Source organism: Rhineura floridana, chromosome 5 (assembly GCF_030035675.1).
Source record: "Rhineura floridana isolate rRhiFlo1 chromosome 5, rRhiFlo1.hap2, whole genome shotgun sequence".
Classification (NCBI taxonomy): Eukaryota; Metazoa; Chordata; class Lepidosauria; order Squamata; family Rhineuridae; genus Rhineura; species Rhineura floridana.
The window spans coordinates 84,167,771-84,180,120 of NC_084484.1; the positions used below are offsets into that span (position 1 = coordinate 84,167,771).

At 40.9% G+C, this 12,350-nt stretch overlaps 1 protein-coding gene and 1 pseudogene across 1 annotated transcript in view; one reads left to right on the top strand and one right to left on the bottom strand.

The window, feature by feature from the left end:
- IL1RAPL1 (interleukin 1 receptor accessory protein like 1) overlaps window positions 1-12,350 on the top strand; it is a 1,273,168-nt gene that overhangs the window by 753,449 nt on the left and 507,369 nt on the right. Inside the window, exon 5 of the mRNA XM_061627356.1 lies at window positions 8,118-8,304. Within this exon, the coding sequence (XP_061483340.1) occupies window positions 8,118-8,304 (187 nt within the window). The remainder of the gene's footprint in view (window positions 1-8,117; window positions 8,305-12,350) is intronic.
- LOC133385731 (lipid droplet-associated hydrolase-like) lies at window positions 308-3,628 on the bottom strand (annotated as a pseudogene).

Below are 12,350 nucleotides of genomic sequence, written 5' to 3' on the forward strand. Positions count from 1 at the left end.
GTTTATGAAAGAAAGTTAGAGTGCTATGAAACTATTACCGAAGTTGGGAAAAATAACATTGTTCTAAAAATGTCCTAGTCTGTCCCTTACTTCCACACAGTAGTTTCATGCTCAACAAAATCCTGAAAACTAAAATATGTACCTCAGCATCTGTTCAGATGTAAGAACTTTGTGACCTGAATAAAATTTCCTAGATTTAGCATTGTGGAGTGCTTAATATAGTAGCATATGAAGCATGTACAATAGCATTTTAAGACATTTCAGTATAGATTATTCTCTTTGGCAGAATTCTTTTATGGACTTCTCTTCAGTTATTTGCAAAACTAAAGAAAAGAAAAGAAAGAAAAGAAAAAGAACACATAGTTTCCTTCTCATTTATATGAAAAGTGAATGTAAATCCAGTTCTGTTAAATGTTTCGTATGGAATTTAGAGTTGTGTTTTTAAAAGACATTTCAGCAGTAAAAAACAAAACCAGAATACTGGGCTCCATTAATCACTTTTACATTTTTGTTTTATTATGCATATGGATCTTGTGAAAGCTTAGAAGAAAGTAAAGTCCAAAAGTTGGCCAAAAGATTCATTTGCACAAATAATTCATTAGCCAGGGCTGATGCCAGACAGGACTGGGGCCTTGGGCACTGCCTGCCCCAGGCCCATGGTGCCATAGCCCAACACCCCCCATATAGGCAGTGTGGGCTAATTAGCCCACCCACGCACCCCACCTACCTCTCGTGTCATGGGAATGATATGGCACACATGCCTGCCATCAACTAACATGGTGATGGGGGTGTCAGCCCTTTAGGGAAGCCCCCACCGCCATCTTGGGTGATGGCAGGTGTGCATACGCAGTGTGCATAACATTGACATTGATGGGAGAGGTAGGTGGGGCATGAGTGCAGGCTTATTGAAATCCATGCTGCCTGTATTGGGGAGGGGGGTTGCCTGGGAGCTCCCTCTCCATGATCCATGGCAGGGTCAGGTTGCAGGACCTGACGCTGCCACAGATCGTGAAGCAAAAGTACCATCCTCCCACCCTAAGGAGGGGGCCTTCAGGGGCCCTCAGCCAGCTCTGCATGAATCATGTTCAGTGCTAGTCGTATTCAGAATAGACCAATTTAAGTTAATAGATATGAGTAATGCAGGTTCACCAATTTCAGTGGGTCTACTCTGAGTAGAATGTCATTGAATACAACTTCATATTGTTAAACATTTTAATAACCTAATCTTAGAAACTGAATATAGCTTGTTACTAATAATCCATATGTCCAGACAAAAGATCTTTCTACCTCAGTACTTATCTACTCTGATTGGCTGCTGCTCTTCAAGGTTACAGTGGGACATCCTTCCCAGTTTTCACTGAGAGATTCTTTTAACTGGAAATGATGGGCATAAATTCTAAGTCCTTAACACAAAATTCTGTCACTGTGTTATATCTCTCCCACCCTTTTCTTCAGTAGCACATAAGGAACAGCAATAGATGACTCCAAACAGAATGGATAATACATTCCAGAGACATAGATTTTTTTTCATATCCTCTGACCATGCAACACAACAGCTGACAGCCATGCATATAAGATTAGGCAGCTGTTACTTTCATGAGAGAGGGTGTGGGCTCCATTCAAGTATTAGCCCCAACAGCTCTTTAGTCCATCACATACTTATAGAGATCAGATGGCAAGTAAAGTAAAGGCAAATGTGAAGGTTCATAGAGGGAGAAGGACTTGGAAACACTCCTGTATATTTTGTATTGCTTGTTCTTGCTTGTCCCCTTGGAAAAAGAGAAAGGGCACCACCCACCCAGGGAAATTATAATGGTACCCGGTGTAGATTAGTGCAAATGTTTACCAGCACATTTCTGATTCATTTTCAAAGTAGACATTTGTCATTTCTAGAGATGAAGTTCCATAGCTCCCTTTGCTTCCTTCATATTTTCCATTTGAATCACAAAATATAGAACAGTGATGTGCAGTCTGTGGAAGTCTTAGCACCACTTTTTATATACACACTCCTACACCAAACAGATTTCAATCACAAACTATCTCAGCTCATGGAATCTGTGAGAGCAAGTAAAGAAAAATAATGTATGTGTATTCATTTCCAGAGACCATTCTATCAGATTAGAGATCAAAAGACATTTACAGAACAGTGGGCGAAAGAGACTTCCTCTTTAACAGTACACTTCTAAAAGGGTGATCAAGCTTAACATGCTGTTATGCTACTCACACAGAAAACCAAAATTGGAACAAAATATTTCACAGTATATTTTTTCTACCTTTAAGACTCCAGCACCACAAAAGTGAGAGAAGCACAAGATAAACTTTTGTAGTTTCTCAGTGTTTTTACCATTAATATATGGAAACAAAAAGCTGAGGACAGGGTGCTTCTAATAATAGTGGAACAAGATTTTGATCTTGCAATGCAAGGATACAGAACCTCATGCTGCAATCCTACGCACATTTACTTAGGAGTAAATCCTGTTGAATTCAGTGGGATTTTCTTCAAAGTAAATATCTGTAGGATCATGATGTATGGCAAATAAGCAGGTGGTTCTTGATCTCTAAACACAATTGCAACTAACTAACATTCAAGGCAATGTAAGGTACCAGATTGATTTGAATTAAATTCTGTAGAAGGATATATTTTCAATTATTGTTTCACGTGAAAAGCAGTTCAGATCTGATGAATAGCTGGGTTAACATTGTACCTTAGGGTTTCCACGTCAGAAGCATCCCAACCCCTGAGATTTCAGGGGCAGGCCCTAGTGATGTTATGGGGGCGGGTTCTAGTGATTATTATTGTTGTTGTTGTTGTTATTACATTTTATTTATACCCCGCCTTTCGGCCAAAAGCCCTCAAGGCTGCTTACAAGGAAAAATAAACACAGGTATAAAAATACAATAAAAATACAATACAATAAAACCAATACAATTTACAAGAATTAAATTAAATAACAAATAACATTATAATAACAAATAACATTAAATAACAAATAACATGATCATTATCGGCACCGCCAAGAAAGAGGTGGTGGTGTTAGCCGGGGTGGCAGCTCCCGAGAGGCAGAAGGGCGACAGGCATTTGTTACAGCGAAGCTGTTTGCTGTTTCAGTGTTGTCTTCCTCTCCATGTCCTCGGGCTCACTCAGCTGCTGCTCCCCGGGCTTCTGCTGCTGCTGCTCCAGTTCTGGTGCATGCTTCATCATTTCAAGGGCAATATAACAACCAATGGAATGGCCAACAAGCACAAGCTTTACATCCTTGGGCACATTATTTCAAAGAAAGTTCAACTTGTGTTCGGTTTGCCCATGAAGTCCGAAGGCGTCATCTAGTTTGTTAACATCTGTCTCTTCCATCGTTTCCATGTCATGGGGAACTTTATAGTGTCCAACATGACTCACAACCCAAACTGGATACTGCCGATTTAGGCCAGAGTACAAAGTTTGTATAAATGTCTGGTAATAGCCAGCCAATCCTGGATTACCTGGGATAACTAAAAATAAGAGCCTGGGAGCATTTTCATTTTTCCAGAGATCTTTCCAAGGGCCACACTTTAAAACCTGTGTAGCTGCTCCATAAACGTAAATGAATTCTTCATGCACCAGAACTTGTTCTTCAGATTCTGCTTTCATGCCTATTACTTCCCCATTCGGCTGCTGGAGGCCAGCTCCTGGCATTTCTGAGACAGAAACCAGGTATAGCCGCTCCCGGGTGGAAAAAGCAACAGTACCCAGGCGCAGATGTTTCAGCAGCAGTGAGACAAAAGGAAGCTGCTCATGGGCTCTTCCTCCAGGCTAGGAAATAGTAACATGCAGGTCGGGCCGATTACCACATGAAGCAGCCTGTACCAAGTTTTTTGCTTCACAAGAGCCCCATCTTTGCTGACTGGAGTGATGTCATAGGAGCAGCCCTAATAATACCAACGAGCATGATACATTAAACATCAACCACAGTTGCTTGGAGCATACAATTCAAACAAAAAAAATTATCAGATTGGAAATTAAGATAGAAATCTTAGCTAAATGAAGGTGTTTCTAGGTCCTGCTGAAGTGACGGGATCATTCCTTCTCACCTGCTTAGAGAAATTGGGTAAGGAACATCTAATCTAGCCTACTTGCTTCTGGCAAGAAGGCTTAAGTGCCCTCAGGCCAGGACAGTCACCAGAAAGCAATTGAGGGAAGAAGGGAGCCTAATGTTGGGGAGATGTTAGATGGGAGCACTCAGGAGTGAAGATGGATGCCCCTGAAGGCTGCAATTGTAAACACACTTAAAAAGGGACTAAGCCCCATAGAACTCAACAGGACTTCTGAGTAGATATTGTTAGGATTGTGCTGTTGATAAGGCTTGACTAGGGATCCTCTGCAAATATATCCATATCAAAGCAGGGTTGGCAATCCCCTGCCTGCAATGCCCTCCCTGCCTTTTAACATGGCTGCTCCAAACTTCTTTACAGATGTTACCCTTCACTGCAGAGAGAGTTAAGATTGTCTACTCTTTTCTGCCTACTCTGTGGGTTGCTAAAAACTCACTTTGACAGCCAATACAATTCCAGTGAGTAATAATTGACAGAGAGAAAACATACATGGTTTGGTCATCCTTCACAGGCATAGATTGGAAACAACAGCAATTGAAGCCACACTTCCCAGTATATGAATTCTCTTTTACCACTATTGGGAAAGAAACAAACCTTCATGCAAATAACAAGGTGCATAATCAGTGGATTCAAGAGAGTTGAGCTGATCACATGGAACATGGTTGCTTCTATGGATGTAAGGGAGTAAGGTCAGAGGTAAATGAAATCCAAATAGAAAAACAAAAACAAGACAGCAATGATTTCCTAAATGCAATACCATACCAATCACAACAAGATTCCTATGAGTAAGACAGAAAACTCAGCATCCCATAACCAGTAAGGATTCCTAACCAAAAACCAAAACTAAAAAAAAATCCTGGCAGCCAGTTAGCCAAGGTCACAGAAATCCCCATACAGCACAACCTGACCCAGGGGCTGCAGTTAGTGCAGAATGCTGTGGCATGATTGCTGACATGAGTGAGACCCCATCAACACATACTTCTGCCCTGAAATCTGTACTGGTTGCTGATTTGCTACCATGCCAAGTTCAGAGTGTGCTTTCCATGTTACGGATGCCACATAGTACTTATTCTGCTCTTGTAAGAAAATGATCCTTTAGTGTGGCAGTACCTACACTTTGGAACTCCCTGCCTATTTACATTAGGCAGGCACTTCATTGTACTCATTTTGGAACCAGCTAAGAACATTTTTGTTTAGGCAAGGCTACCCAGGCATGTAGAAGCTATTATGTTTTTATCTGTTTTTAACACATTGTTGGTGTTATTATTTTGAATGCTTTTAAATACCTTTCTTTAACTGTTTTTGCCAATAATTTTATGTGTTTTAAGTCCTTTATAAACTGCTTTCAGGTTTTTTTACAATAAAGCAGTATATAAATGTTGTATATAAAATAAATAAATACATTTCAGAATCACTGTGGCCCTTGGGTCCCTCTCCTCTTTTATACTGAGTCAGGCCATTTGATACCATCTAGCTGAGTACTGCTGACATGGATTAACATTGGCTCTCCAGGATTCCAGGCAATAGTACCTTCCAGAGATTGAATTTTGGACCTTTGCATGCAAAGCATGTGCCCTATCACTGGACTACAGCCTTGTTTAAAAATGTATCTTTAAAAATTGTTCTTTTCAATTCACTAATGAATGCACAGCATACTAGGGCAGATCCACACCATGCATTTAAAGCACATTCAACTTACATTTGAAGCACATGAATCCCACAACAGGATCCTGGAAACTAGTTTGTTAAGGATGGTGGGAACTATGAGGGAGAAGCTTCACTTCCCAGGATTCTTTAGGGGAAGTCATGTGCTTTAAATGAGAGTTGGATGTGCTTTAAATGTATTATGCATTATTTCATAAACTTTGCCTACATATAAATGATTTTAATTACATTTTAAAATTGAAACTATCTACAAAGTGTAATGGGTAACCATGGGCCATGCACCATCTCTCAGCCTAATCTGCCCCTCAGGGTGAAAACAACAGAGGAGGACCATGGTCAATCCAAAAAAGAAGGGCACACTTAAAATGCAGAGGAAATAATTATTTGTAAATTATAATTTACAACCATAATATGAAGTCAGATACATATCAAGACATAGCATGAATATTTATATAAGCATGAATGTCCAAGATGTTTATTAGTTACACAATCTGTAAAGATGTTTATAGTGCAATCCTATACTCAGAAGCAAGTCCCAGTGTATTCAATGGTGCTTACTCAGACAAAAGAGCATTCACAGGACTGCAATTCAATGATAAAGAACTTCACTCACCCAATCCAAACTTCAGAATCATGCCACGTTAAGCTGTTTTGCAACTGTTTTATATATGTTTTACAGTTATTGGATTTTAAATAGCTTTGCAGAACATTTTTTTTAAAGTATTAGTGAAAAAGACAAATAATTGGGTGTTAGAAGAAATTAAACCAGAACTATCACTAGAAGCTAAAATGATGAAACTGAGATTATCATACTTTGGACACATAAGGAGAAGACATGATTCACTAGAAAAGATAGGGAAAAACAAAAGGGAGTAGAAAAAGAGGAAGACCAAACAAGAGATGGATTGATTCCATAAATGAAGCCAAAGACCTGAATGTACAGGATCTGAGCAGGATGGTTTATAACAAATGGTACTGGAGGTCGGTGATTCATATGGTCACCATAAATTAAAATCGACTAAAGGCACATAATAACAACAAATTAGTTTCCTGCAAAATAAAAACAGTGACACCTGAGTAAACCTTGCCTAACTGCTTTTAAAAAAAGGGATCAGATGGGGAAAGAAAAGTTTACAACACAATCCTTTTCTATGTTCACTCAAAAGTCCCATTGATTTTCAGCACAATCCTAACCGTGTCTATACAAAAGTAAGTCCTACTGAATTCAGTGGGGTTAACTCCCAGGTATGTGGAATTAGCATTGCAGCTTTACTCCCAGAAAAATTTCATATTGGGAAACTTTTCAAAACAGGTTATGAATAAGACAAATAAACTGCCCTCTTCAGCAGTCCAGTAAAATTGAAACATGTTTGACTTCTTAATTAGAAAAGTATAACACTGCAGCATGTACACTTTTTAAAACATCTGTTCAAAAATTATTTGAAAGATAAAAATTATAATATACCATTTTTGCAAGTAATTAAAAAACCTTGCATGTACATTTTAATGCCTACCAAGGTCCTGCTATGATCTTCAGTTGTAGTGCAATCCTATGCATGTTTTTCAGAAAAAAGTCCCAAACCTGTACAGAGAAAGTACTCTTTATGCTGCTGAAAGCTATATATTTACTAATTCCTGATGTGAGACAAGTAGGAAAAGGAAACTGTTCTTAGAACCTGAAATGAGGTTTAGCTATTGTCAGTCACATCCCTGACTTCACTTACTGGCTAAAAACCTGAAAGGGCAGGGATTAGAACAGCTGGTACTAACAAAAGATGGGGGGGACTGACATTTTGGTTTATATCTTTTGAACCAGACCACCTAGAAACTTAATTTTTTAAAAAATGAAAGCTAGGAATCCAGAGATTAAGGTGAGTCACCTGGAGACCTGAAGAAGACCCCCAAAAACCAGAGTCTCCAAGCAAAAACCAGACACCTGGCAACCCTGTTCCACCTTATTGTCTGATGCTTCAGGTTCATGTTTGGAATTAGAATATTTTGTTCTAAACTGATTTGTTCATCCCTAGGAGCTAGTGCTTGTCCGCAGGACGGTTGTGTCTGTGCTGGTTAATGCATGCATCTCTTAACACTGACACTGTCTTGCAGAAGCTTTTCTCCTATACAAAATGCAGAAATAAAGGAATTGTGAGAAGGAATATTACTAGCTTATAATGAGAAACAAAATAATATTGATCTTCTTTATATTCTTAGTGATTAAATAAGAACTGCAAACAAATTAATGCAAGTGTAAATCTTTACTGTACTTAAGATTCTTACAACTTTTTTAAAAAACCCATATTATTACAATATTTGGTGGTGGTTTTATTTTTCACAAAACTATTGTTTTATTTGCTGTATTGCAGAAACTCTACTTACTGTATGAAAGTATCCATTTCGCTGACAGTGGGTGAAAATGACACTAGCCTCTGCTACAATTCAAAGATGAAATACTTTGAAAAAGCTGAACTTAGCAAAAGCAAGGAAATCTCATGCCCTGACATCCAGGATTTTTTAATACCATTCAGAGAGCCGGAAATCCTGTGGTATAAGGTAAGAAATATGAAAAGCTTTGCTTGCTTCCAACAAAATATTGTATATCATGTTCTGCAGCATTTTTGGTAATCTGAAAAATTTACTTAAATATTAAATACATCTTGGTGAGATTTAGGGAACTATAATAATGAAAAGGGTAACAGAGAGAGAGAGGCCACAGAATCCTTACTGGGGAAATATTTTAAAGCACCAGCATCTTTGTTAGGTAACAAATGAAAATGAAATTCTCTCTATCATATTTCTAGTCTTATACAGATCTGCTGTTTGCTATATATCCCTCCCACCCGTCATCCTCATAGCTATATATACATAGCTATAATATATAATATGTATATTAAATATTAATATGTAATAATAAACATTAATAAATTTCATAATAAATATAGCTAGCTCCCTAGTTCTGAACTGTGATATTGTTGAATCTAGCTCATCATTTGCACATCTGTTTTATCCAACAAACCTCAGATGCAGCTAAGCTGACTTTCCCGAATCATCTAGGGGAGTGCATTTAGCAAAGAAGACCTGATTTGTGCTTTGGCCTCAGCATGCACAGTAGCTTGGACACTTGCAAACAGGCATAATGAATATTGAAACCCAGCAGTTCACACATATGCACTCCAAACCCTTTTAGTGGGGCCCAGATCCTAATGAAGGTTAGATCTGATTCAGAATGGGCTCAGGCTTTGCTCATGTTATGCCACCCCTTTCCCCTGCCACCTGTTTTTCAAACAAACCCAGACATAGGAGGACCAAATGCAAAAGAGATCAGGGTTCCCGCAGCTTTAATAATTGTATAGAAGAGTCCTGTCCTTTTTTTTACATCCGGCCACCTTTCCCAGTCAAAAGGTGTTAGTAGGGAGGGCTTGCAGCAACATGGGCCTAAGGCTAGACACAGCTGCAAAAAGTTGCAACAGCATTAATTCATGCTGGGTAGCACAGGACCTATATTTTCCTTCCTTTTGAGTGCCTTAAACCTGAGTCCTATGGTGCCATGAGCACTATTCAACACTACAAGCCCTCAAAGGTGTAAACTGGTGTGGCTTAAGCAAAATACAATACATACAAAATTGACATAATACTAATTGCAGTGTTTGCAAATAGTAAATGCAATACATAATGGTGAATATGATAAAAATATGGTACATAATTGGGCCTGATGGTCTCTCATGATGACAGAAGAACTGGCTCAGTCCCTCCCCACCATTGGAATGCCCCATTTTGGGGCTTTCCGGTGGTTGCTGCTGTTGGGTACCCTGCCAGCAGCACTTTGGCCCACCCAGTTCCCAACAGCTGCACTTCTGCCCACTACACATTTAGTGGGCAGAAGAGGGAGCTGCGTGTTGTCAGACTCTGATGGAGGCTGGCAGGGCTAGGTAGAGGAACACCTCCACCCAATACAAAAGCAGCAGCAGCCTGATGCAAAAGGGTTTGCCTTGGGCCCTCAAACCTTGAAAATTCCAGTATCAGCTGATCTGATCCAAACTTCTCAAACTAACATGAGGACTAGAACTTAGTAATCCATGTACTTTTGCACTTCCCAAATTCTCCAGCAAAGTTCATAGCTCAACAGACATATCAAAATATAATTGAAATGATTATTTTGAAAGAAAAGTTGTTTAGAAATGCTTATTTTGAGAAAGTTAAAATATTTATTTATTTATTTATTTATTACATTTATATACTGTCCCATAGCTGAAGCTCTCTGGATGGTTTACAGCAATTAAAAACAATAAAAACAATTATATAAATTTTAAAACACAAAAAACAATTTAAAAACACAATTAAAAAAAAAAGCAATTTAAAAACACATGGTAAAATGCTTGGGAGAAAAGGAAAGTCTTGACCTAGCACCGAAAAGATAACAGTGTTGGCACCAGGCACACCTTGTCACATAGATCATTCCATAATTTGGGGGTCACCACTGAGAAGGCCCTCTCGCTTGTTGCCAGACTCCCACCTTCCCGCTGAGTAGGCACCTGGAGGAAGGCCTTAGATGTTGTGCATAGTGTATGGGTGGGTTCATGTTGAGAGAGGCGGTCCATCAGGTATTGTGGTCCTAAGCTATGTAAGGCTTTATAGGTTAAAACCAGCACCTTGAATCGAGCTCGGAAACATACAGGCAGCCAATGCAAGCGGGCCAGAATCAGTTTTATGTGTTCGAACTGTCTGGTCCCTGTTACCAATCCGGCTGCTGCATTTTGCACAAGCTGCAGCTTCTGAACCGTCTTCAAAGGCAGCCCCACGTAGAGCGCATTGAAGTAATCTAACTTGGAGGTTACCAGAGCATGGACAAGTGAAGCCAGGTTATTCCTGTCCATATAGCGGCATAGCTGGGCCACCAACCGAAGTTGATAGAAGGCACTCCATGCCACTGAGGCTACCTGAGCCTCATGTGACAGAGATGGTTCAAAGAGAACCCCCAAGCTACAAACCTGCTCCTTCAGGGGGAGTGCAACCCCATCCAGGACAGGTTGGACATCCACCATCTGGTCAGAAGACCCACCCACTAGCAGCATCTCAGTCTTGTCTGGACTGAGCCTCAGTCTATTAGCCCTCATCCAGTCCATTGTCGCAGCCAGACACTGGTTCAGCACATTGACAACCTCACCTGGAGAAGATGAAAAGGAGAAATAGAGCTGCATGTCATCAGCATACTGATGGCAATGGACTCCAAAGTGCATGACCTCACCCAACGGTTTCATGTAGATGTTGAACAGCATGGGGGACAGAACTGACCCCTGTGGAACCCCATACTGGAGAGTCCAGGGTGCCGAGCAATGTTCCCCAAGCACTACCTTCTGGAGCTAACCCGCCAAGTTGGAGCGGAACCACCGCAATGCAGTCCCTCCTACTCCCATCTCAGCCAGTCTTCCCAGAAGGATACCATGGTCGATGGTATTGAAAGCCGCTGAGAGATCAAAGAGAATCAACAGAGTCACACTCCCCCTGTCTCTGTCCCGACAGAGGTCATCATACACGGCCACCAAGGCTGTTTCCGTGCCAGAACCAGGCCTGAACCCCGACTGAAATGGATCCAGATAATCGGTCTCATCCAAGAGTGTCTGGAGCTGGCCTGCTACCACTCATTAAAGGACCTTGCCCAGGAATGCAACATTTGCTACTGGCCTGTTGTTGTTAAGATTTTCTGGGTCCAGGGAGGGTCTCTTCAGGAGTAGTCTCACTACCTCCTCTTTCAGGCAGCCAGGGACCACCCTCTCTTGCAGAGAGGCATTAATCACTTCCCTGGCCCAGCCGGCTGTTCCATCCCTGCTAGCTTTGATTAGCCAAGAAGAGCAAGGATCCAGCACAGAAGTGGTTGCATGAACCTGTCCAAGCACCTTGTCAATGTCCTCAGGCTGCACCAACTGAAACTCATCCAAGAAATCAGGACAAGGCTGTGCTCTGGATTCCCCGCTTTATTCACCTGCTATAGCTCTGGAGTCTAAGTCCTGGCGGATGCTAAAGATTTTATCCTGGAAGTGCCTAGCAAATTCATTACAGCAGCCCTCAGATGGTTCTACCATGTCCTTGGGGCCAGTGTGTAATAGCCCCCAGACAATTTTAAAGAGCTCCGCTGGGTGGCATATAGATGATTTGATAGTGGCAGCAAAATATTGTTTTTTTGCTGCCTTCACTACCCCTAAATACAGCTTACCATAGGCACTTACCAGTGTGTAATTGCATCCACCAGGAGTTCATCTCCATCTGCACTCAAGCCGTCTCCTATATTGTTTCATCTCTCCAGCTCTGGCGTATACCATGGAGCCGTACGAGCTCTACACAGGAGAGGGTGCTCAGCAGCAATCATGTCAACCGCCAGGGTCATTTCTGTATTCCACAGTTCAACTAGGGTTTCGACAGGAGCACCAGCCCTATCAGCCCGAAAACTCCCCAGAGCCCTTTGGAAACCATCCGGATCCATTAGTCTCGGGGGGCAGATCAGCTTAATAGGTCCCCCACCCTTGCAGAGGAGAAAAGCCATTGTTAGTCTAAACTTCAGCAAGCAGTGATCTGTCCATGACAGAGGGACTGATATAAGCCCC